Source organism: Nelumbo lutea, chromosome 2, assembly GCF_056320005.1.
Source record: "Nelumbo lutea isolate HS-2025 chromosome 2, American lotus-T2T, whole genome shotgun sequence".
Lineage (NCBI taxonomy): Eukaryota > Viridiplantae > Streptophyta > Magnoliopsida > Proteales > Nelumbonaceae > Nelumbo > Nelumbo lutea.
Window position 1 is genome coordinate 92,048,137 of NC_142685.1, and position 22,871 is coordinate 92,071,007.

General features: G+C 39.9%; 1 protein-coding gene across 3 annotated transcripts in view; it reads right to left on the reverse strand.

The window, feature by feature from the left end:
- LOC148871966 (binding protein) overlaps positions 1 to 22,683 on the reverse strand; it is a 32,287-nt gene extending 9,604 nt beyond the window's left edge. For all 3 annotated transcript variants that reach the window (XR_016108139.1, XM_088973599.1, XM_088973600.1), the window contains exons 1-12: positions 22,462 to 22,683; positions 22,029 to 22,342; positions 21,786 to 21,946; positions 20,508 to 21,693; positions 19,800 to 19,991; positions 12,795 to 13,460; positions 12,433 to 12,609; positions 12,271 to 12,338; positions 8,225 to 8,447; positions 8,041 to 8,140; positions 7,844 to 7,959; positions 7,708 to 7,765 (exon numbers count right to left, since the gene is read on the reverse strand). Coding sequence is in view for 2 of the 3 variants with exons in the window: in XM_088973599.1 (XP_088829725.1) it covers positions 7,708 to 7,765; positions 7,844 to 7,959; positions 8,041 to 8,140; positions 8,225 to 8,447; positions 12,271 to 12,338; positions 12,433 to 12,609; positions 12,795 to 13,460; positions 19,800 to 19,991; positions 20,508 to 21,693; positions 21,786 to 21,946; positions 22,029 to 22,342; positions 22,462 to 22,594 (3,394 nt within the window). In the remaining variant the exon portion in view is untranslated. The remainder of the gene's footprint in view (positions 1 to 7,707; positions 7,766 to 7,843; positions 7,960 to 8,040; positions 8,141 to 8,224; positions 8,448 to 12,270; positions 12,339 to 12,432; positions 12,610 to 12,794; positions 13,461 to 19,799; positions 19,992 to 20,507; positions 21,694 to 21,785; positions 21,947 to 22,028; positions 22,343 to 22,461) is intronic.
- Between the last annotated feature and the right edge of the window lie 188 nt (positions 22,684 to 22,871).

Consider the following 22,871-nt stretch of genomic DNA (forward strand, 5'->3'; position numbering starts at 1 on the left):
GATTATTAAGGTGTGGATTCCCATGCATTTTTCCCCAAGGGTATCTCACAGGGCTACTACAGGAACTAGCCTTAGGGATAGTGTGATTGTGGTCCCTAGATGGCTTGGGTGGCACTCGCTCTCCCCGGTGGTCGTGGTAGTAGGTGTGGGAAAGGTTTGACACAGCCTTGGGTCTTCTTCTGTTGGGCCCACCAGTTGCGGGCACTTGCGGCTTCTGCTGCGAAGTCGACTTCTGCTGATGTGGTTGGCGTTGAAGCTGATGTTGCTGCTGGTGTTGACTTGGGCGCTGACGTTGGTGTTGGCGCTGAAAATGGAACTGTCTCGGGGGTGACTTCTTCCTAGTGACGACTTCCCAACCAGTTCCAGTGTCGATGTGAGGTACTTGACAGGGGTTCTTCCTTGTTGACGTAGAACTGTCTTCGTGAAAAAGTTGTAGTGCAGAAACTCGCTTCCCATGAACCTTAGTGGAAGTCGTAACTAGTACCATGCAAGGGGAGCGCTCGTCCAAGATGCACAAAGAGTTGATGTGAGGTAGGAGTGCTGCTTCTGCTTGTCTCATGAAGTCCATTCCCAAGACAACTCGAAAATCATCTAGGGGTACCACTGAAAGATTAACCTTGCTTGTCCACGGTCCAACTTGGAGGTCAACCCCACGAGCCATGCCTTCAATCGCCTTTGCCCCGGAGTTCACGGCCTTGACCCACCCTGTCTCTTTCACAGCATTCAGATTGAGTCGCTTAGCCTCGGCAACTGAAATGAAGTTGTGGGAGGCCCCTGTATCAACAAGGGCTTGGGTCGGCTTCCCGCCGAGGAGGATGTCTACGTACTTCAGCCCCCTTTGGGCGTTCTTTGGCCTTCCATGATTGGCCTCTTTCTTCACCATGGCGTTGAAGAGTTGAAGGGCGCCCACTCTAGGCGCCTGCACAGATTTTTCCTCATCGCTTTGCTCATCATCACTGAGCTTGGCGACGAGGGCATTGATCTTCTTTTTGGTTGGGCAGTTGCGAACCAAGTGATTTCCCCCACAAAGGAAGCAAGAAATTGAGGACCCAGCGGTTCTGGGCTTGTAACGGTGCTGAGGGCCTTGTTCTCCTTGTGGCTTCTTCCCATAGTCTTGTCTTGCTGGCTTGTTGAAGCGGGAGTTGTCGTACGGAGGGCGTGAGGGACCTGCTCCCCCACTCAAATTAGGGGAACGCGGGCTTTCTGGCTTAGGGGCTTCTTCATCTGATAAGTTAGTCTCATTGAGTTGCTCCGCCACTGCCATTGCCGTGGCGAGGTCCTGTACGTTGCGGCGTTGGAGTTCTAATTCGGCCCATGGCTTCAGTCCGTCCAGGAAGTTGAACAGTAGATCCTTGTCGGACATGTTCGTGATCTCCAAGGTAAGGGCTGAAAACTCTTTAACATAATCGTGGAGTGAGTCCTGATGCTTGAGTGATTTCAACTTCTTCCGCGCCAGGTACTCCACGTTCTCTGGGTAGAATTGCCGCTTTAGTTCTCGCTTGAAATCAGCCCATGTCTCGATGGTGCACGTACCCCGTTCAATGTCTTGGCATCGCCTGCACCACCATAGCATAGCAATGTCAGTCAAATACATAATCACTGTACGAATTTGCGTTAGGTCATCATCAATGCCAGCAGCATGGAAATATTGTTCCATTTGCCACAAGAAGTTGTCAAGTTCTCTGGCATCTCGGGAGCCAGCATAAGGTGTGGGCTCCCGAATCTTCGCACAAGCAAGGGCCAGTGTTGTGGAGGGGCTTGGAGTGCTGGCCACTAGTCTCTTGAGGAGCGTCATGTCTCCTCTTAGATCATCCAATTGAGTCTGGAGGTCGGAGGGAGAGGCCATGGCTACTTTCATGGCCCCCCATTCAGCTCTCATCTCATCCACCTGGTCTTGGATGTCGGATCGAGATGAGCTCCCTTCTTGTCGGGATTTTGTTCCAAGGACTTCCTTGAGGGTTCTATTCAGGACGTCTTGGACCTCATTCACAATGCCATTTAAACAGGCTTCTAGCTCCACCATGGAGCTCTCAATTGTTTCCACATTCAAGTGGATTTCTTCTACTCGGTCACGCATCTCCCCAACAGTCACTTCACAGCGAAGGATGCGTGTGTCGAAGGCAGCAAGCGTGTCAGCTAACTTGTCAGGCTTGTTTGCCTTGGATGTGCGACCCCTTGGGGCCTTCTCTATGGTGGCTTCATCGCCTAGAGACTCATCAGTCTCCCTCGCATGGGCAAGGCCATGCCCAATCTCGTCGGTGAGTTCCTTGTTGTGCTTCATTGCGCCACCACTAGTGTTGCTATGCAAGGGTCACGAGCGTTGAGGAGAAACCCGCTCTGATACCAACTGTCACGGGGATAATCTTTGGGGCCCCGTGTGGCACTCGAAATGGGCGAGTAAGCCTACGAAACAAAGCAAACACACACAGAAAGGCAACAAGAAGGCACACGAATTAGCAAAAGGCTACTTGTATTGCATTAATCAATGGTAAGCACAAGCACACAGTACAGTGTCGAGGGGATCTCGTGCTTAACCTTTACACGCTTATGAGCTCACTCGACTACCTACCTCCCCTCAAAGAGTACGTTAAGCTTTTGGGGGAGTGACAATATGAAACATCAAAACAATGGAAAAGCATACTAAGTAATTACAATTACGCCATTGGCGGTCCCCCTTACAAAATACAAGCAAAGCCCACCCATGACACACATGTTGGCACCATGAAAGCACGTGGCTGGCACTCGGATGGCTCACTGTAGGTGCTTGATGGCGCGATGAAGGAGTCACCCATGACACGAGGGCGCCGCGCCTGATTGACTTGGGATCTGACGTTTGGCGGCAGCACTCTAAACGGCCACCTGCCACCGCCACTGACACTGCCATCTCCAGTTAGAAAGACTGTTAGGCAGTGACGGTTCTGTCTCAGCAGAAAGGACGACGACCGAATTGACAAGCACAAGGGTAATCATACCCGACCTGACAAGGGCCTCGGGACGAGTGCACGAAATGATTATAAGAGCTCCCTGCCCCCCGACAAACGAGGTATGCAAACTTTGCGCTATCTGGTATTACCTTGCTTTTGAAGGATTCTAACTTGAGCTTCGGAGCCTCTACACTGGGTTCCCCCCGGAGCTTCCCCATCTCCTCCATTTCAGGTTCCCTGCTACCCCGTTCAGAAGCAAGGCTGCGGACAGCTAAGACCGGCCGGATCGCGCTCCATCAATAATGGTCCAACTCCTTCCATATGGAGGTAAGGGTTGAATAGTATGAAGACAAGCTACGGTTTCCCTGTTTACATGTTGAGGATTCAGCTTGCAACTGGTAAACCTTGGCGTAATGCCTTTGCTCAAAATAGGTAGGTTTGGCCTGTTCCCAGATCTCACTGGCGGTGTCTGCCCACATAAAATTCTTTTTCACATCAGGTTCCATGGTTGCGAGGAGCCAAGACATCACCATACTGTTTTCTTGGTCCCACCTATCATGTTAGGCCATCTCACCCTTGGGTTCTTTCACCCTTCCATTGATGTAACCAACTTTACCCCTTGTCGTTACATAGAGTTTTACACTCTTAGCCCACTCCAGGTAATTCAGACCGTTTAAAGGGGTAATTGGCATGGGAAATACCATGATTTCACCTCCCATACCTGTTGTGTTGCGGGTTGGTGTAGCCCCCAATGAAATTAATTCATGACTTGCCATCGAATACTACTGAAAACCAATCCAAATACCACCCAACAACATAGCCGCCACAATCAGAATGTGAGCAACTCAGGGTTTACTCCTAGAATGTGAGCAAAAGAATCATTAAATACTGCTGAGAACAAAGGGAATACAGTTGAGAACAAGGGGTTCAGTTAACACAACGTCCAAACAGAACAATAAACCAGTCCGGTAATCAGTTCAGCACCACCAATACAGACATTACAATCGGTCTGACTGTAGCTCACACACTCTAACCACCCAACGTCCAAACAAATAACTATATAATCAAGACATGAGCCCTATGCACCATCGGCTAAAGAAGGCTGAGACAAACTGAAACAAAAAAACACACCTATTCAACACTTGTACGAAGGTGCTAATCTGAACTTGACTTCACAGCATCGAACAGAGGAGTCTGCACCAGCATCACCCTTCTCCGACTAGGGTTTTCTTGCTATTACGGCCAAGAAAAAGAAATCACAAAAGTTGCCGCCAGAAACCTACTAGGGTTTCTACAAAAACAGCCACGTCCAAACACTTGTTAAAAATAGAACGGGAGGGATCGTAGGTCTTTTTCAACCCAGAAAACCTGCTCTGATACCATGTGGTGATTCGTGGGGATTGGGAAAGAGAGAGAGAGAGAGAGAGAGAGAGAGAGAGAGAGAGGAAGAGAGAGGTACGGTTGAGAGGAAAAAGTCACTTCTGGCTGCTGCCAATATTCTATTTATATTAACTTCATAAAAGAATCAGAAATTACAAGTATGCCCCTGGCGGCATATCCTAGAATCAGAATAATAAGAAAAAAGAAAGAAGAAAAAACAAGTAACTGTAACTGTCCAACAGCCTACTAACAACAGCTATAAAGTAACAATTAAGTAAGCCTTACAACAGTTATCAAGGCATCTATGTGATTCTAGGCAACATTGGGGTACCTAGTCACCTAAGTAGGTGCCTAGGCAATAAGAATTTTATAAATAAAGAACTTTTGGCAAGTTACTTGCCTGGGAGTAGGCAATGCCCAAAGAATTTTATAAAATAAAGAATTAGCTTTTGGATAGTTCCCTGGTTTTATATACCATTCAGCATGCACATTAATTGAAAAAAATAGCAATTTTTTATTAAAACATAAAATTCCCATTAAAAATGTGGCAAATCATCAATCTAAAAGACAAAAATCTTTTAAATATATTAATTTCATTATTTTCAAAAATAATACTACTATAATAAATATTTAATAGAGCAATTTCATATCGATTAGCAACAAAAACCTTATATGATAAAATTTCAAGATGGAAGCAAAATAGGAGGATGGAGTTGTTTTATTTAATTGAAGAGAGGGAGAAACATGGAAAAAAACAAAAAAAAAAGTCTATATCTATATGTTTATTCTTTCTTTTTCTCTCCTCAAAACCCTTTTATCTTTTAAATTTCAATAGTAAAACACGAAAATATAGAACAAAGGATATGTGTAGATATATTATATAATAGAATGTATTAACACATTAACAAGATATAGTAATACAATTGATATTATAATAAGGTGCTCGTCTTGTCATTTTTGTCGCTTAGACAAGCACCAAGTTGCTATAAGTAAAGGCATTTGGGCAAGGTGCCCAGCCAAGGGTGCCTTGCTTCAGGTTGGATATTTGTCTCCTAAAGTTTCTTTCTTGCAATTGTGTAAGAACCATATTTTACCCTTCTTCCACAAGCATGCAATTGTTTCTCTTAAAGTGAAACATGGTGGTGTTTGGTCATATCTAGAGACTTCAAGTTTGAGATATAGATACTTTGTTTTATTTATTGACGAGTACACTCAAGTATATTTCTTGAGAAAGAAATCAGATGTTTTTTCCAACATTTAAATAATATTCATCCATGATCAAAAATCAATTTAACACTTCCATTTGAACACCTTAGTCAAACTTTAGGAGTGAGTACATGAGCACTTTGATGGTGAAGTTGGAGAATTCCAAACCTAATAGATAAACCATGGATTTCAATCACAAAGCTCTTGCCCTAGCACTCCACAACAAGACAAAGTGGCAAAGCACGAGAGCAAATATATCTTGAGTGGTAGGGACATTACTTCATAATTCCCATGCTCCTACTTTTGGGTTGAGGTGACCAAGACAATTGTTCATCTTATCGACTTCTTTCTTTGAATATTGTCTCTCCTTTCCAATGTTTATTTCATCAGTCAATGGACCTTTCTATGCTTCATGTGTTTGGTTATGTGTGCTTTGTTCACCTTCCTCCCCAATCCCAATGAGAGTGCAAAGCTCACATCCCAATTAACTATGTGTGTTTTTGTGGAATACAGTTCTGATTACAATGGATTTCTTTGCTATTATCCTTGCACCCATCAATTTTGTGTCTCGGAATGTTATTTTTCTTAAGAACATTTTCTTTTGTGCTCACATTGTTAAACTTCCTACTACATCTGTATTTATGCTCCATTCTTTCGACTACTCAAGTTCCATGGATTCCTCTTCTTCTATTCCGAAGTTGCTTGAGAAATCTCTATGGTCTGTCAGCTTAAGTAATCTATCTCTATATGGTCTTAAACAAGCTACCCGAGCTTGGTTAGAGAAATTATGTTCTATCATAAATAATATGGGTTTATTCAAAGCTCCATTGATTATTCCTCATTCATATTGAGGTGACCTCAAAGAATCACTTTGATGCTTTTATATGTGGGTGATAATTGATATCCTTATCACCGGAGATGATAATGTTAGATTGTCAGTGTTACTTGTTTGAAATAGCTACTTAGTAAATCCTTCAAGATCAAAGATCTTGGACATCTAACCTATTTCCTAGGCTTAGAAGTTACACATTCCTCTCATGGATACTTTGTTAACCAGAACAAATACGCTTTTAATCTTGTGAAACCTACTAATCTGACCAATAACAAGCATGTGGATACTCCTCTTGAGATGAACCTTAAACTTTCTAAGGACAACGGTGAGATCCTTCTTGATGCTACACTCTACTAGCAACTTGTTGACAACCACATTTACCTTTCTATGACTACACCAACATCTCTTATGTTGTTTAAGTGGTTAGTAAACTGTGTTTTCTCCTCAATAGCAACATATATCTATAGTTCTCCAAATTATTTGTTACATACAAGGTAGTCTCATTGTTTTAAAAGCGCAAGGGGCACTTTGCGCCCAAGGCACAAGGCGCAAAGCGAGGAATGTGTAAGGAAAAATAAAGAAAATTTTATCTGTTATCAACAAGACCCCCCTTTCAACTAATGTTATGCATTTTTATTCTTCTTAATATAAAAGATTTTTATTAAAAATAAAGAAAAAATGAGATCCCCCTTCCTCTTCATCCTCCTCCTAACCCCCCCCCCTCTTAAGGAGGCTTATGCCTCCTTGTGTTCGGGAGGCTTACGCCTCTTGCGTTCTGAGCTACACCTCATGCCTCTTGGTAGTGGAACGCCTCGCGTCACGCCTCCGCATTTTAAAACATTGATTTCATTCTTGTAAGAGAAGGGCACAATGGTACTTTCTTACTTTTTATACCAATAACATATAAGAATTTTTTTGGGTGTGATAACACAACGTACCCTAGATAATCCATTTGAAATGTTATCACTACACATATGACAAAAATATAAATACTAGATAATCCAATTGGTAATAATGTTTTTATAATATTCTTTTGATGAATATTATGTTTTTATAATATTATAAATATAAAATGACTAATCTAGCAAGAACTCATTAAATATAATTAACCAATATGTAAATCAACTTAAAGAACTCTGAATTTCCTATTGACTGTCAATCAGTTAAATCTAAAGCAAATCCTTTGCCAAGTCAACCAAAAAATCAGTCAACTCAAACAGACTGAAAAAATAATATTGAAATTGCAGTAGATAACTAAATTGGCTCTTTTTAAGCATGCATAAAAGTTTTAAAATTTTAAGATATATCTTAGTCTGTATAAGCATGCCATAGTATCTAAAAGCTGCAATCGCTAAATATGCATACCTGTGACTCCACTAAATCTGTTGCAAAGCTTCTCAACAAGAGATTCCATTTGTTTATCCTAGAGAAAGTTTAAACACAATGTGATGTTCTTGAAACCCGATGATTTTACCTTCAACCAATTAAAAGTTACCTTTACCTTCTTGATGGAACCTATTAAGAACTGCATTATGTTGCAAAAGTCCTCTTTCTTCAAGTTTTGGTTGGATAACCTCCCCATAATGTCAGGAAGCAGATTATAAATTGGATTACTTCCTGTAGGCAAAAATTTCCAAGATGCATTGAGAAACAAGAATGAGACATTTATCAACATAGTTAGGCAATCACGGTGATTACCCTTCTTTGACAACTCATGAAAGAAGAGTTTGGCTAGACTTGAAATCCTCTCATCTTCATCTTCTAACCGCATGGCCATTTCATTTATATAACCTTTCACCTAATCAAGTAACATTAAATGATAAGTCTCTCCATAACTAATAATAGAATATTAAAGTCATAGTGGTTATCCAACCAAACAAACCTTCATCATGTCATTCAATATAAGATGCGAAAGCACTAGAACAGCATTTTTTCGAACAGGAATAGAAGGATCCCTTAAGCGAGCATACATGTTCTCAGTCCAAGGTTCTAAGAGATTAGGAAAACGGACAGCCAAGTCTCCCAGGGCTATGGTGCAGTTGGAACGAACAGTTTCAGATGGTGCACTTTCCACAACCGTGAATAGAAGTTGAAGATTTGCTTCACTAAAATGCATCTAGTTAGAAATAATTCACATTTCACGCTATTATTTTCTTTTGAACCAATGTACAAAAAGACAAAGTAAGATTACTATAGTTAAAGCATCACTTGGGTTACTACCTACACATTTTAGAGGCTCATCACCTAGGTGACTAACTAGGTAGGCAGTATGGATATGAACGTCTAATGGAAGAAAATAACTAACTATACCCCTTATATATATTTGAAAGTGTATAACCAATTTTGCATTGGTAAGAGTGAATATAGAGGTAAACATTAGGACTTAGTCTTTATGTGTATGTGTGCTTTCCTTTGAACCAAGGATGTTACTAAAGGACTAAGTTTTTCCTAAAATCCAGGTGTATGTTGCCATTTAATCATTTAACAACTTAATTTGTGGTTTTGTAGTGTATAATTGACATCAGACTACATAATATTTATGTATAATTTACTCAGACATTAAAAACGTCAATATATTTATTTATTCATGTGCATCACCTACAGGATGCCTAGTAGTCATCTCTGCATCAACTTGCCTTTCCAAGCTAGTGTGGCATTTGGTAAACCTGAACTCTTGCGATCTTGCCTCTAGAAAACAAGAAAGCTCTGAATAGCATTTCTAATCAAGATGTTTTTCTGTACTTCTGAATGTAATAATGATATTTGGTGTTTTGAATGTTAGAACCTCTAAAGAAATACTTTTTACTATTTTACCCGACAAAATATATGATATATATCACTAATAGGAGTACAGCATTCTGTAAAAGCATACAGGTAGTATCAAGTGTTTACATCTTAGTAAAAGGGGATCTAATTGTTTGTCACATGAGGGGCAATGAAATAGTATCAATAGAAAGGGAATGGGGAAGGCAAGAGATCAGGCTCACCCATTAACCCAGGGGCACAGGTTTACTTCAGATGAAAAGAAGGTTCAGTGGGAAGAGTTCAACATAATTCAGCCACCACTCATCAAAGGGAGTGAAGTTGGTCAGGAGAATCAAATTAATCAATGCTTCATTGCACCAGCCTAAGAGAGTTGGCATTGATGTTTCACTACCGTCTCAATGTAAGCAAGTTTCTGATCTCTATGTCTTGCAATAGTCTTGAAGATTGTAATGAGGAGCTCTCTCATACAGGTTGCATTGATGAAGGTGAAAGGTAGGTCGAGATAGTTGCTAATCCTTCCTCTCTCCAAGTGTCATTCAATCATGTTTGGTTGGGGATGAAATGGATGCTGGTGGTGTGTGTAGCAAGTTGTTGTCAGCAGGGGTTGAGATGGCTTCCAAGGTCCAACTGGTGGAGAATTCAGTTGAAGCTGGATCCAACAAGAAGGATGGAGAAAGGAATCTGAAGAGTATTAAAATTGTTCTAGTAAGGAATTCCAGCACGTAGATGAGCAGGTAAGCTTTGGAGAATGGTTAACAGATTAGAGAGAAAGAGTCACAGAGGAATCACAGGGTGTAGTTGGGTCATATTAGGAAAGACAGTCATATCGCTCTTTGGATTGTTTCTAAGGCAAAATATCATCATCAACTGTTGACAAATTTTTAGTGAATGAGAAGGAAAAGAAAATTAATTTAGTGAAAAAAATTCAAATTTTCTAAAAATAGTTGGTTGATTCAGGTATCCAATTGGATTATGGGGAGCTGGTCATCATATGAGTTTTAAGAGGGTATACAATAGGAAGAGGTTTAAAGGCAGCAGTCATATCCTTAAGTTGCTTTTGGGAGTGAAACAATATAGAAGACATTTCCAAGATGCTTTCAGGTAGAAACTCTTTTGAAGCCTCTGATTTGCTGAATACTGGAGAGGCTCCAGGAGTTGAAAATCAGAGGAAAAGGCTGGATGAAAAGGGGATGCATTTTTATCATTTGAAAGTAGCCTAAGCTTGCCTTGGGTCTCTGGCACTCATACAAGTTATGTAGGTTCAGAAGGGGATGAGGGTACAAATGTGATTGTGTTGGACAGAATCAACGGAAGAGGAAAGGAGCACTGGAGCAGTATGAGTCTAATAGTGCTTTGACAGAAAACTCAGGGTAAGAACAACTAAGAGTCTGGATTTGTTCTTCCTGCAGGGTGACGATCTTGCCAGAAGTTTTTTTGGAATTAGAAGGTAGAGAGTGAAATAAAAATCCTGATACCATAATTACCATTTTGATGAAATCCATTTTGCAGCCTGGAGTTGATTCATCTGGTAATTTTGATGGTTGAGGAGGGTGAGAGCAGACTCTATGAAGAAGTTTCAGATTGGTCTAAGCTTCGTTCGGCTGTGATGGTTATTTGGTCTTTATCTATCAAAAAAATGGTTACTTGGTCTTTGTGAGTTCATGTTAGGGGACAGACAAGTTTTCCATGGTTTTTTATTAGATCTATGGTTTTAGGCTGTGTTTGGTTTGAAAGAAAATGTAGGAAAAAGAAGGGAAAGGGAGGAAAACCTGTACAAGGTTTGTATGAGTTTCCTTACCTTTCCCTTACTTTCCCAATCTTTTCTTTCAAACCAAATACAGCCTTAGGGTTGATGTTTTTTCTTGATTTTACTTCTGTCAATAGAAAATATAAGGATTGATTTGTCATGTTTTGGGTGTTTGTTTATATTAGTTGGACTTTTATGTTGGGACTGCAGTTCTTGTAGTGTTCTGAAGCTTTTATTGTTGGGTGCAGTCATAGCTGTCAAGGTGATGTCTAGGCAACAAGGCATCCATTGAGAGTCTCCTAACCTCACCAAGTGGCTTCTCAAAACCTAGGAAACCACCACCTAGGATCTAGGTTTTTTATTTTAAAATCCATTGAATAGGAAACAGGGCACTATCTATGCCTTGGCTCCTTGGCACCTTGGCAACTAAGCGTGTGGTAAAACTTCATGAAGGATGTTGGGGCCAAAAACCCTGAATACATCTTGTATATTTCTTCTGTTTTTTATGAAAATCTCTCTTTTACTTTTTTTTTTTTTTTTGAAAAGGAAAAATATTTTCCAGATAACCTCTTGATTTAGGCATAGTTCATTTTAAGGGAAGTCATTTACCTAAGTAAATGCACTTATCCAGGTAAATGTTTCCTAGGAAACACTTACCCGGGTAAGTGCACTTACTAGTGTTCTTTTGTTTCCCAGATAAAGTTAAACGATGACCGTTTTATCTACAAAGGTGCCATTATTGAAGGGGAAATGTTGCTCCATCACATGTTAGCAATTCTCAACCGCAGACAAGAAAGTTAATTACCCAAGTGGGCGCAGGGTAATACTTACCCAGGTAACTGAGCTGCTCGGGAATCATAGTTTTCTGAGACCCACTAACATCGAAACACGAATGCAGGTCAGTTGGTCAGCTCTCGCACTGACCAACTTACCCGTCCCCATTTACCAAAACACAAACGAGGCCTTAGTGCTAGATATTATCCACCTGATCCTTTAAAAGCAAAATTTTTGAAGCTCAAAGGCCAGTTCAGCACTACTGAAACAATCTAAAACACCTAGACCTAGGCCCCGTTCAGCACGTCTGTCGACAAGCTCGACAGACCGCGATTCGTTATTTTCCCGTTTGGTCCACAGTAGATTTATCCGCCAAAAGCCGACACACGGAAAAGACGCGAGAAGCCCAAAACGGGCAATTTTCGAGAAGCTCTAAACGGAGCTTTTGCGTTTTTTTTTTCTATTCGTCTTCGTGCGAAAAGGCATGTCTTAACCAAACAGGCTTCAGGCTGCTCAGATCTTAATGCAAAAGTCAATGCGTCTTTTGACTGTCAGAGCTACCAGAAGATCTTCCCAAAAAGACTTGCCAAACGGCCCCCTAGTCATTGCCTAACCACTTTAGCTAATGAATTAGATCTTACCAGAAATCTGAATCTATAATCATGAACCGGCAAAGTGAAAGCATCCCAGCAGCTTGCAACTCCGGATACTAGAATTGACAGAAAGATCATATCAGTTATGCGAGTATAAATTTTCTAGGAGATTAACCATGCACTCTACAGTATTTCTATGAAGAGAATTACCTTCTGCATCAAACTAAAATTTCTACAGAGCTTAGACAGGAAGGGTGCACATTCACCAATTAAGCTCTTTTCAGTGGAACTCCCTGAGACTATTTCTTTTTCTGCTTTCTCAGAGAGAGCATCAAGTATTGTATCTTCCGAGGCAGCAAGACCCAATTCAGCATTTATACCACTGTCCTGCATTCCATATACAAATAGGAAAACACTGTTAAAGTAAATGGAATATCAATTTAAGAAAAAATAAAATGAATATTGTGCTGCACAGCAGAATTTCTTGCCAAAGACAAAAATAAATTGTCTTACTGGAAGCAATCAGGTCCATCAATGAAGTAATCAAGTAATATACAAAATCCTGTTCTGACCTTTATAGGTGCATCTGCGAGTTTTTCGCAGCTATCCTGAGAATTTTGAGGCTCAGCATCTGATTTTTCTTTCTTTGCTTTCTGTTTCTGAATCTTTCGAACACAGGATTCAATGTAGACCAATTGATTAAGTGCCACATGACTTACAACAAACAAAAATCTACTGAGCTTAGCAACTTGCACTGTGGTAAGGTTGACAGAGGTACCACTTTTAATACCATTTGGCATTTCACCTCCTTCACTACCATCAAATACAGAACTTAGAGATCTTTTCACCATATCAGCAGCTAAGGTTTCAGGTGTTGGGTGAATGGCGTAAATGGCACTTATGGCTTTATCTGCAGCTGCATACCATATGTTTTCCGGTAGCCAAAAACCAGTTATTAAACTTTGTAGTAAACCAAAGACCCGGTTTCCAGCACCTGAAATCAACTTATGTTTGTCTTCTTCAGACAATCTTTGAAGAGCAATACATGATGTTCTTGCAAGAAGAGGTTCCTGCTTTGCCCAACGGCCAAACCCAATGTCGATTATATCCTGCAAGTGGGAACTAAGAATTGCACTAGATGATTTTGCTGCCATGCAGAGAACTGACAAAGCTCCACGACTTTGCTCTGCTGTGACACCACTAACATTAAAGCTAAAGAAATCCCACAAGGCTGATATCTGCAAACAGAACGATACATAAAGAAGGAAATTGAACTCAGCAAGGCAGAACAAGAACAAGATTTGAAGATTCTAGAGAATGTGGACATAAAATATGTATGTTGAAGTCATTTTTTTATTCAAATAATCTGTAATAAGTGGGCTAGCTAGTCTACTAGCCAAATCATTAAAATTATAAAAAAGTATCCCGTATGGGAGTTCCCCCTCTTAAGTGGGGAGTTCTCTCTCTTTAAGTGGGAGGGACAGGTGTCCTTCACCTAGGAGAAGGGGGTAGTTACATAACCACCCCACTCCCTATTTAAGCTCCTTAAGGGGAAGCTAGAAACACATACACAGAGAGACTCTTTGGAGAAAATTTTCACAAGAGATTCTTAAGAAAAACAAAGATAAGGAGAGAAGTGCTCAAGGGAAGGGAAGGAAGGAAAAATCTCATTAATACAAGTAGATAGAAGGAAAGTCCTCTCTGTGAATACTTCCTATTTATGTCTTCTGCTATCTATTCATCTTTCTCTCCCTTTTGTTATTACTTTTGAGAAAGGAAAAAGAGGAAAATAAACCATGTACAACCAGGTGCTTTTACTTGGCTGATTATGGTCCCTCTTTCAAGACAAAGTTAGGGATTAAACCATCTACAGCCTAATTCTCGAAGACTGATTATGGTTCCCTTCAAATGAAAATGAAGAGTGAGGGGGAATGAACCATCTACAACCAGGTGCCTCTACTTGGTTGATTGTGGTCCCTCTTTCAAGACAAAGTTAGGGAGTAAACCATCTACAGTCTAAATCTCAAAGGCTGATTATGGTTCCCTTCAAATGAAAATGAAGAGCAGAGGGATGAAAATCGTCTACAATCAAATATTCAATTTGACTGACTACAGTTCCCTTTTTGTATGCAAAATTCCAAGAAGCAAGGCTGTCTACAATCAGAATTTCATCTGATTGACTACAACTTATTATGAAGAAAGGAGTGAGAAGGAAATTTTCTTTGTATTAAAGAAAAGAGAAATGTATTGCTGTATAGTTTCTCAATTGTATTTTTTTTTCTTTCTTCTCATTCTTGTACACCTGATGTAAAAGAAAAGCAAATGAAAAGTTCTTTTTTTAAGTATCCTATTGTTCTTTTCTTTTGTTCTATGCGTTCATTTCTCCAAGTCAGAATCAAAAGGTGTTCTCTACTTTCTCGTGGGGATGTAATTATTTGCAGTATAATCACTGCATCAGCATATTTGCTGTTTTTTAGCCAATTTTGCGGTAATTAGACTGCAAATCTTGACTTTAAATAAACAGCAGATACGCTGTTTCAGCAAACATGTTGATGCAGTAATTACACTGCAAATCTTGACTTTAAATAAAACACAGATTTGCAATAATTAAGGGGAATAATCCGTATGATTCCCTGAATGGGCCTTACCCAAAATAATAAAAACTCAATCACTTGACTGAGTGGAATTATGTTGCATGAGAATTTATTAAAATTTTCACACCAACAATGTATAAGTTCGGATTTGTCTTGGCTAATGGCTACATTGGTACATGAGCAACTGCAAATTAAGAAGTTCTCAAGGACTTCATTTCGTATTTAGGATTCCTACTAAAATCACTATTTTTTGGTAATGTTGTTCATTCATTCATCCTACTAAAATATTTTCTTAAAAAGCAATTAAAATTATTAAATCATTATTTTTTTGTCTGAGAACTAAGAATTTAGGACCCTAACATGGACTTATTTGGGCTTGCCTCGAGGGGCGTGGCACAAAGGCAACTAGTAGAATTAGGAATGTAATATGTTTTACATCACATTAGCTACTTGAAGTAATGCAATTGAAGATTTAATTTTAGATAATAGGTTTTCTAAAACCATTAATTTTAAAAATTAAGTTGATATTTCTTACTAATATTGTGTTTAATATTTTTTTGCATTTTTTGAATTTTCTGACACTTTTTTTTATTTTTTAACAATTTTTTGTATTTTTGCACCTTGCTTCAAAATGGTGTGCGCCTCACCTTGCACCTCTCGCCTTGGGTGCAAATTCGCCCTTGTGCCTTGCGCTTTTAAAACACTGGGAAGAAGCTTGTATAGATGAAACGCATCAAATTGATGAAGTTGTTGACATTAATAAGGTTGTGGACAATGGTGAATCTGAGGATGTTGAAGAAAATGAAATTTCTAATGTGTTCTTTCTAAGTTTTTAAGCTCTAGGGAATTCTTGGGGGTATCCTTAAAGGGTTAGAAGAGGAAACAAAAGCCCTACTAGTTGCCATTGAAAGCAAGTTTTTAGTGGAAAAAGGAAAAAAGAACAAAAGGCAATCAAAAGAACTACTGAGACTAGCCTAGGGCTTAAATAACATCGTCAGGAGTGTGAGACGAGACAACAAAAACTCAAAAAGTTAACAAATAGAGAGGATCAAAGTTTCATCATGGAATGTTAAGAGTTCTTTGCTCTAGTAGAAAAAGATTGGTAATCGATGGTTTCTTAAAAAACAAAAAGCCTAGTTCCCTATTACTTCAGGAGACTAAATTGCAAAAACTAACCTTCAAAGTGGCGAGAAGCATTTGGGGGTTTTGACTCTTGCGATTGGCTTGAAATACCAGCGGTGAACACTGCTGGTGGAATGGCCCTTTTATGGAACAATAATGCCTTTAAACTCTTAGACAAGAAGATTGGAGTGTTTTCCATCTGAGCTAGGTTTTTGTGGGAAGCAAATAACCAACAATTAATGGTAATAGGGGTGTATGGGCTAGTGGATTCAAGTCTAAAAGATGTCTTTTGGGAAGAACTAAACTCGGTTAGAAGAGATTGGGGAGGACCTTGGGTAATTGGGGGGATTTCAATGTCACTGTCAACCTAGAAGACAAGAAAGTTTGTACAAGGATTAATAGAGGTATAAGATATTTATGGAATTTATTCAAAGATGGGATTTAATTAATCCACCACTCTCCGGAGAAAATTACACCTGGACCAATAATCAGGACTTGTAAGGTTAGATAGGATCTTGATTTCTCCGGAATGAGAAGAAACTTTCCCCAACTCAAAGCAAGAAGCTCTTCCTAGAGTTGTTTCAAACCATATTCAACTTATGTTAGACATAGGTGGCTTAAGGAAAAATCCCTCCCCCTTTATACTTGAACAATGTTGGCTGGACTCAGAGGAACTGGTGTCAAACATTCAGCAGTGATGGGATGAAGCCTCCTTTGAAGGCACAGCCAGTCATGTTTTTTTCAAAAATCTTCAATGGCTAAAATCTAAATTAAAGCTTTAGCAGAAGGAAAGGTCAAAAAAGGATGAGGAAAAAGGGAAGAGTGCTTGAGATTAATTGATAATCTAGATGCAGCAAAGGAAGCAGGTCCTCTGGATGAAGATAACAGAAGGAAAAGGACACGGGCAAAAAAAGACTGATTTCTTAACCTATCAAAATGAAATTAAATGGAGACAAAGGGAAAGGGCAATGTGGCTGAAAGCAGGAGACAGTAATACAAACTTCTTTCATAAAATAGCGAACACTAGAAGAAGAGTTAATTCCATAAATCAGCTGGAGTTGGGTGAAGCCTTTGAAAGCTTCTTTAAAAACCTTTTCAGTGATTCGTGTAAGCATAGACCAAAGCTGAATGATCTACAGTTTGGGCCTCTCCCAGAACAGCAGGCTATGGAGTTAGAAGAACCCTTCTCTGAAGAAGAGGTAAAGAGTACCATTGGCAGTTTGGAAGGGGAAAAGGCCCCTGGGCCAGATGGGTTTACTATCCTTTTCTATAAGAAATTTTGGGATCTAATTAAAACACATCTGTTAAAAGGTTTTAGGGGAATTTCATGAATCGGCTGCTCTAGAGAGAAGTTTGAATGCAACTTTCTTATCTCTAATGCCTAAGAAAAGTGGAGCTAAAGAGCTGAAGGACTTCAGGCCAATAAGTTTGATTGGTAGTGTGTACAAAATCTTAGCCAAAATCCTGGCAACTAGGCTAAGAGGACTGGACTCTTTGATTTCTATCTACCAAGGTGCTTTTGTACATAACAAACAAGTCCATGATGGAGTTCTTATAGTCAATGAGTTAATTGACTCAAGAAAAAGAAGTGGAAGAATAGGCTGGTTTGTGAATTAGACTTAGAAAAGGCCTACGATCATGTAAATTGGGCTTTTTTAGTCTATATGTTGGAAAGAATGCCTTTTGGCTCAAAGTGGAGAAACTGGATAAAAGTTTGCATTTCCACACCAAGGTTCTCAATCTTACTAAATGGGTCAGCAAAAGGAGACCCACTATCACCTTTGCTTTTTCTAATTGTGATGGAAGGTCTCAGTAAATTGGTTGACAGGGCCTCAGATCTGAATCTCTTGGAGGGTTTTGATGTCCTAACAGAACAAAAATCCCCATTCTGCAATATGCAGATGACACCCTCCTATTCTGTAATGTTTCGGAGGACCAAATCCTAAACCTAAAATGTCTGCTATTTTGGTTTGAGATTGTATCAGGGTTGTAGGTGAATTTAGCAAAAAGTGAAGTATTGGCTGTGGGAGAAGTGCCTAACAACCATAGCTTGGTTGATCACTTGGGCTGCAAAGTGGGTAGACTGCCTTCAATTTATTTGGGTCTGCCCCTTGGCACCAGATGCATCTCTAAAGCAATATGGAACCCAATCCTAAAAAGGATGGACCAAAAATTGGTATCCTAGAAGGCAAGGTATCTCTCTAAAGGTGGCAAGGTCACACTAATCAAAAGTATACAATTCACCTCCCCTTTTTAAAATCAAAACAAAGAAAAAACCCACAAACTCCTCCCATACATCAAGATAGGTCCTTCCCATCAAAGTTCTCTTCCTATCCTTCTCCCTCAACCCATGTCTCTCCCCTTCCCCTAGAATGATCTCCTTACACCTTTACTCCTTTTGTGTTTTCTTAAATTCTTCAAAAGCTCTTCTAGCAAAAGCCTCTCCAGCTTCTGCCCCACAAAAATAAGCTCCAAGCCTTGCCAACCTCCACATCCCTATCCATAATTTTCTTTATGTCCAGGGTTCCTCTCTTTCCTCCCTCCAACTCTATATTTAGATCATTAGCTTTCCTTAGAAGTTCACAGTCACCATCTTTTTCTTTCTTTTTTTTTCCTCTGAGACTCCCTTCCTCCCAACCTCTCCTTCAGAAAGATGTGTTGCAATATCATTTTGGCTATCAATGCTTACCCCTCCAAGGACCTTCCGATTCATGGCACTTATATTCTCCCTTCTTTTAAACACTCTCTTATATTTACTACTAGGGCCAGCCCCAACAAGCTCCCCTTTCAAACACAAGAAAACCTTAGTGATATGCAGAAATTGTGATTTGTTTAATCCTCTGAATTTCTTCATAGCCACTGAGCCATCCCCAGAGACAATGGAATCAAGCAACTTCCTCCTACACAAATCAACTCCAATCTTTCAAACTATCACTTCTACTCAAATGTTTTTGGAACTCCTCTGCGATAACACACTATCCCTCTCCACATCATCACAACCAGACTCTTGATTACAACCCAAGGCGAGGCCTCCCTTTCTTGCAACAACGCTCCTTCTTGTATCTAGACCATGAAAGATTAGAAGGTAAAGGTATAGACCAAGTTTAAAGTGTTTTTTCTCCTTCTTCTTTATTCAGATTTCAGAATCTCTTTTCTAGTATTGGTTGTCCTCCAAGTTCCCCCATTCAATTGCTTGGTTCTATCCCACTAGGATGGTGATTAGTACCAGGCCCACCTCCCCACACACACACACAAATTGAGATACCATGAAGTTCAATTTAATTGATGCTCCCTCTATAAGCATGAGCACTCAAGAATTAGGGGGCCTCAAATGGCAATAGAGAAGAGATCCTTTCGTACTCAATGTAATGGGTGGCTGGAGTGATCTTTTCCCCATCTTCAAGGCCTCAAACTTTCTTTTACAATGTTATTTGAGTAAATCCTTATCGAGAATGATTCCCATATTGTGATTAGATGGATGTTTTACACCACTATGAATCCTTAGATTCAACCCCTCATTCTTCTAGAATCTAAGTGCTACCATTGGTTGTTGATGGGCTTGTTAGGAAAGGTATGAGGAGATTTCATTTATGTTGGGCCCCGTATTTATTTGTACAAGGGTCATCTTTATATGTTTTGGATATTTCCATTTCCTATGTTTCAAATCTTTATGTAAGATTCTCAGTTTTGTACCCCTTTTAGTTAAATAGCTTATGAAACATGAGCAAAGTTACCATTTGGTGAAAAATAAATAAATTTTGTGTCAATCACGGTTTCCATTGCCAAATTTATATGGACCAAACATAGAAATTTTTTTACAAAGAAAGAAATTATCCAAAAACTGAAAAGAGAGAAACGTACCATGCTAGTGGAAATATCACCTTTGGACACCAAGGACGCAATTATGAACTCCAAAGCTGCAAGATCTCCAATATTGGAATCGATGGCAAGACTTAACAGATTTTTAGCAGTTTCCATGGGACTTTTTCGTATATATATTGTAATGAATGCATTCTCTACAGCTTCATAAATGGATTTGTCTTGAGAAAATACCTGAAGAAAGAATACATACAACGTTAATAAAGAGTGCATGTCAACAAACCAATTTATGTCAAAAACAACCTGAGAAACAGTTTTACATGGACATAGACATGGACACGGGAGTCAAAACTATGACATGTGTCCTGCAGTCTGACTTGGCAGGATGGAAAAATATGGACTTAGAGAAGTCCAGAATCAGAATTTATTATTTAAAAGTTTCTGTATTTTGTGAGTTTCCATTATCATATATTTGAAGATTTCTCAAAAAAACCAGAAGTATATCTTTCAATACCTAGAAACATTCAATAAGAAAAGTTGGTGTTCATTATGTATATTAGATGTTCCTTTATGTCTAATAACAAGAAAGAAGAATAGGTGTACCCTCAAGAATTTATGTGTCAGAATCTGACATTTGACATGGATACTTTATCCATTCAGGAAAGCCCATTTAACATTGTTGACAAATTAGAAATATGCTCAAAAAAATTTAGTAATATAGCATGGAACAACCAAACTCAGGTGCATTACCAGAGGTAACATCTTACGAAGACAGGCTTCTGAGCCATCGATTTGGAATTGTCTGCACCTCATTAACAAGAGAATCGCGTTTTCAACATCTGTTGCAGAAGATGATGCCATAAGTTGAACAAGAGTTGGCATAGTAGCTGATATACATTTTGAGAACCTCAGACCTGACTCAAGCGATGCAACCAAGGCCCTTGTTTGCTCCAGATTCCCAACATCTGGTATTGAACAATCCGTTTGCACCATATCATCTTTAACAGGAGGCAAGCTATCTGTGATACTATCTTGCTGTTTGGGAACCTCTGCCTCAGTGGTTTCATGCTCAATCTCACCATTTGCTTCACAGGCACCACCATCAGATGGTATATCATCCATCGTAGTCTCTGCAGTGGCAGCTGGCTCAAGTTCACGTAACTTCTCTTTGTACTTTTCTAAAGTTGCTTCAAAAGAGGTAATACGGAGTTGGGGTCCAAATGGATTGTGCTGCAACATCATGATCAGTAAATTAAGTGCTGATTTCCTTACAATTGCACTCTTATCCTCCAATCGTCCAGCAGCAATCATTGCAACCTCATTCCACAAACCAATTGAAACAGCATGCTCTTCACATAGCTCAGCCCACACCTGAAGTACACGACTCCTGGTATAGGCCGAAACATCTCGGCATCGTTCAAGAAGGATATCTAACATGGCTTGTTTGGTACGCAGGCGGAGGGACTTGGAGCTCATATCTCCTTCAACATCTTTAAATGCTTTTGAGACCAATTTCCCAAATACCCCAACCAGAGAATTCCTTATCTTGTAAGATTCCCCACCAAAATGTGGAACCAAGATTCCTATATTCATTGACATCAACTTTGGAAGCCGGTCAGCAAGCTCCACGAAGAACCGGCCAATGTTCTCAGCCCCAACAGTATCCCTGACATAGTCTTTTGGGTTTGTCCGTCCAACCTCTCTGATGAGGGAGATTGCCAAGCTACCATCAGCATACTTTTTCTCCGCCCCCGCAACAGTATCAGCCATGTGGCTTACAACGAAGTCATATTTGTGGATCAAGTGAAGGATTGAAGCACATGACTGTGCTGTATAATGGTATTTGGTTGCACAGGTGCCAATTATACGACTTAGCGCCTCTTTCGTTTCCAAGTCCTTAAGTAAGGCTGCATTCTCAGACAGGGAGAATGCATTTCTAGAAAACCCCATAATAGTAATATTAAATCAAGATGAAGATAGAGGAAAAAATCCAAAGCAGTTGGATATAAGATAAACCATTTAACTTACTTCACGATGAAAGACAAGTAATTCTCATCTGGGTCGGTCGATCCAAAAAGCAAGGAGAGGTTGATCTCTAGTGAATTAGCAACTAAATTAAGAACCCGACCTCTCTGTGATTCCCAATTCCACGAGTTCGTAGAATGTTTCTTCCGATTATTGATAGCAGCCTAAACCCATAAATCAAAACTAAGAAAAACAGCGCCGGAAAATCAAAATCATATAATGAAAAAAAAAAAAGCAATAATCTACCTTTGAATTGTTGCTCGCATTTTGATTGGACTCCTCGACTTGGACGATACTGAGTAGGAAGAACGAGTAGATTTTAAAAGCGTTACGATATGAGGCAATGCGATCAAGGATGGGTGCCTCATCTTGGGGGGCTCGTGAGAGGGAATCAACATTGGGGAGCAGAACACTGAGATTAGACCGAAGGCTCTCGACAAGATTGAACTTACATGCTGGGGTGAGAAGAGAGAATTCTCTTACGACGGAATACACCCGATCGAACACCTCTTGCTCTTCCACGCAGAACAGCTCCTTGTCGGATAGATCGAATGAGACCCCTTTGCCAAACAAATTAGAGAAAAAAAAAAGACAAAAATAATTTAGAATTGGAATGGTAAAAGTTGAAACAAAATGGGTTATTAGGGTTTTCTATGGAGAATGAGGAGGAAGAACTGACCTTTAACGAACTCTTCGAGTTCGGAAGGACGGAAGGAGCCAATGTCGACGGGGGCTTGAACCGAAAGGCGGTCGTCATCGTGCTCTGTTTCGAGGTCACGGAGATTTGGCGGGAAATTGAAGGAAGGAACCATGAAGAGAGAGGAAAGGGTAGAGGTAAGAGGAGTGTACAAGGGAGCGGCACCTTCAGCTCTTTCTTTTCATTCAAGTAAGGATGAAACCCAGATGAGCGGGAAGGAAGCCTTTTGGTATTTGTGACGTGATGGGATCTGCTCCTCACAGATGGGCGCCTCACAGGAACATCTCCTGTGAATTATAATTGATAAGTACGGGAGATATTCTCAATGGATGATAGGATGTGTGTGTAAGGCGCCTTGTGTGAGGAGCAGATCAGGTCTCACGCGTTGGTTT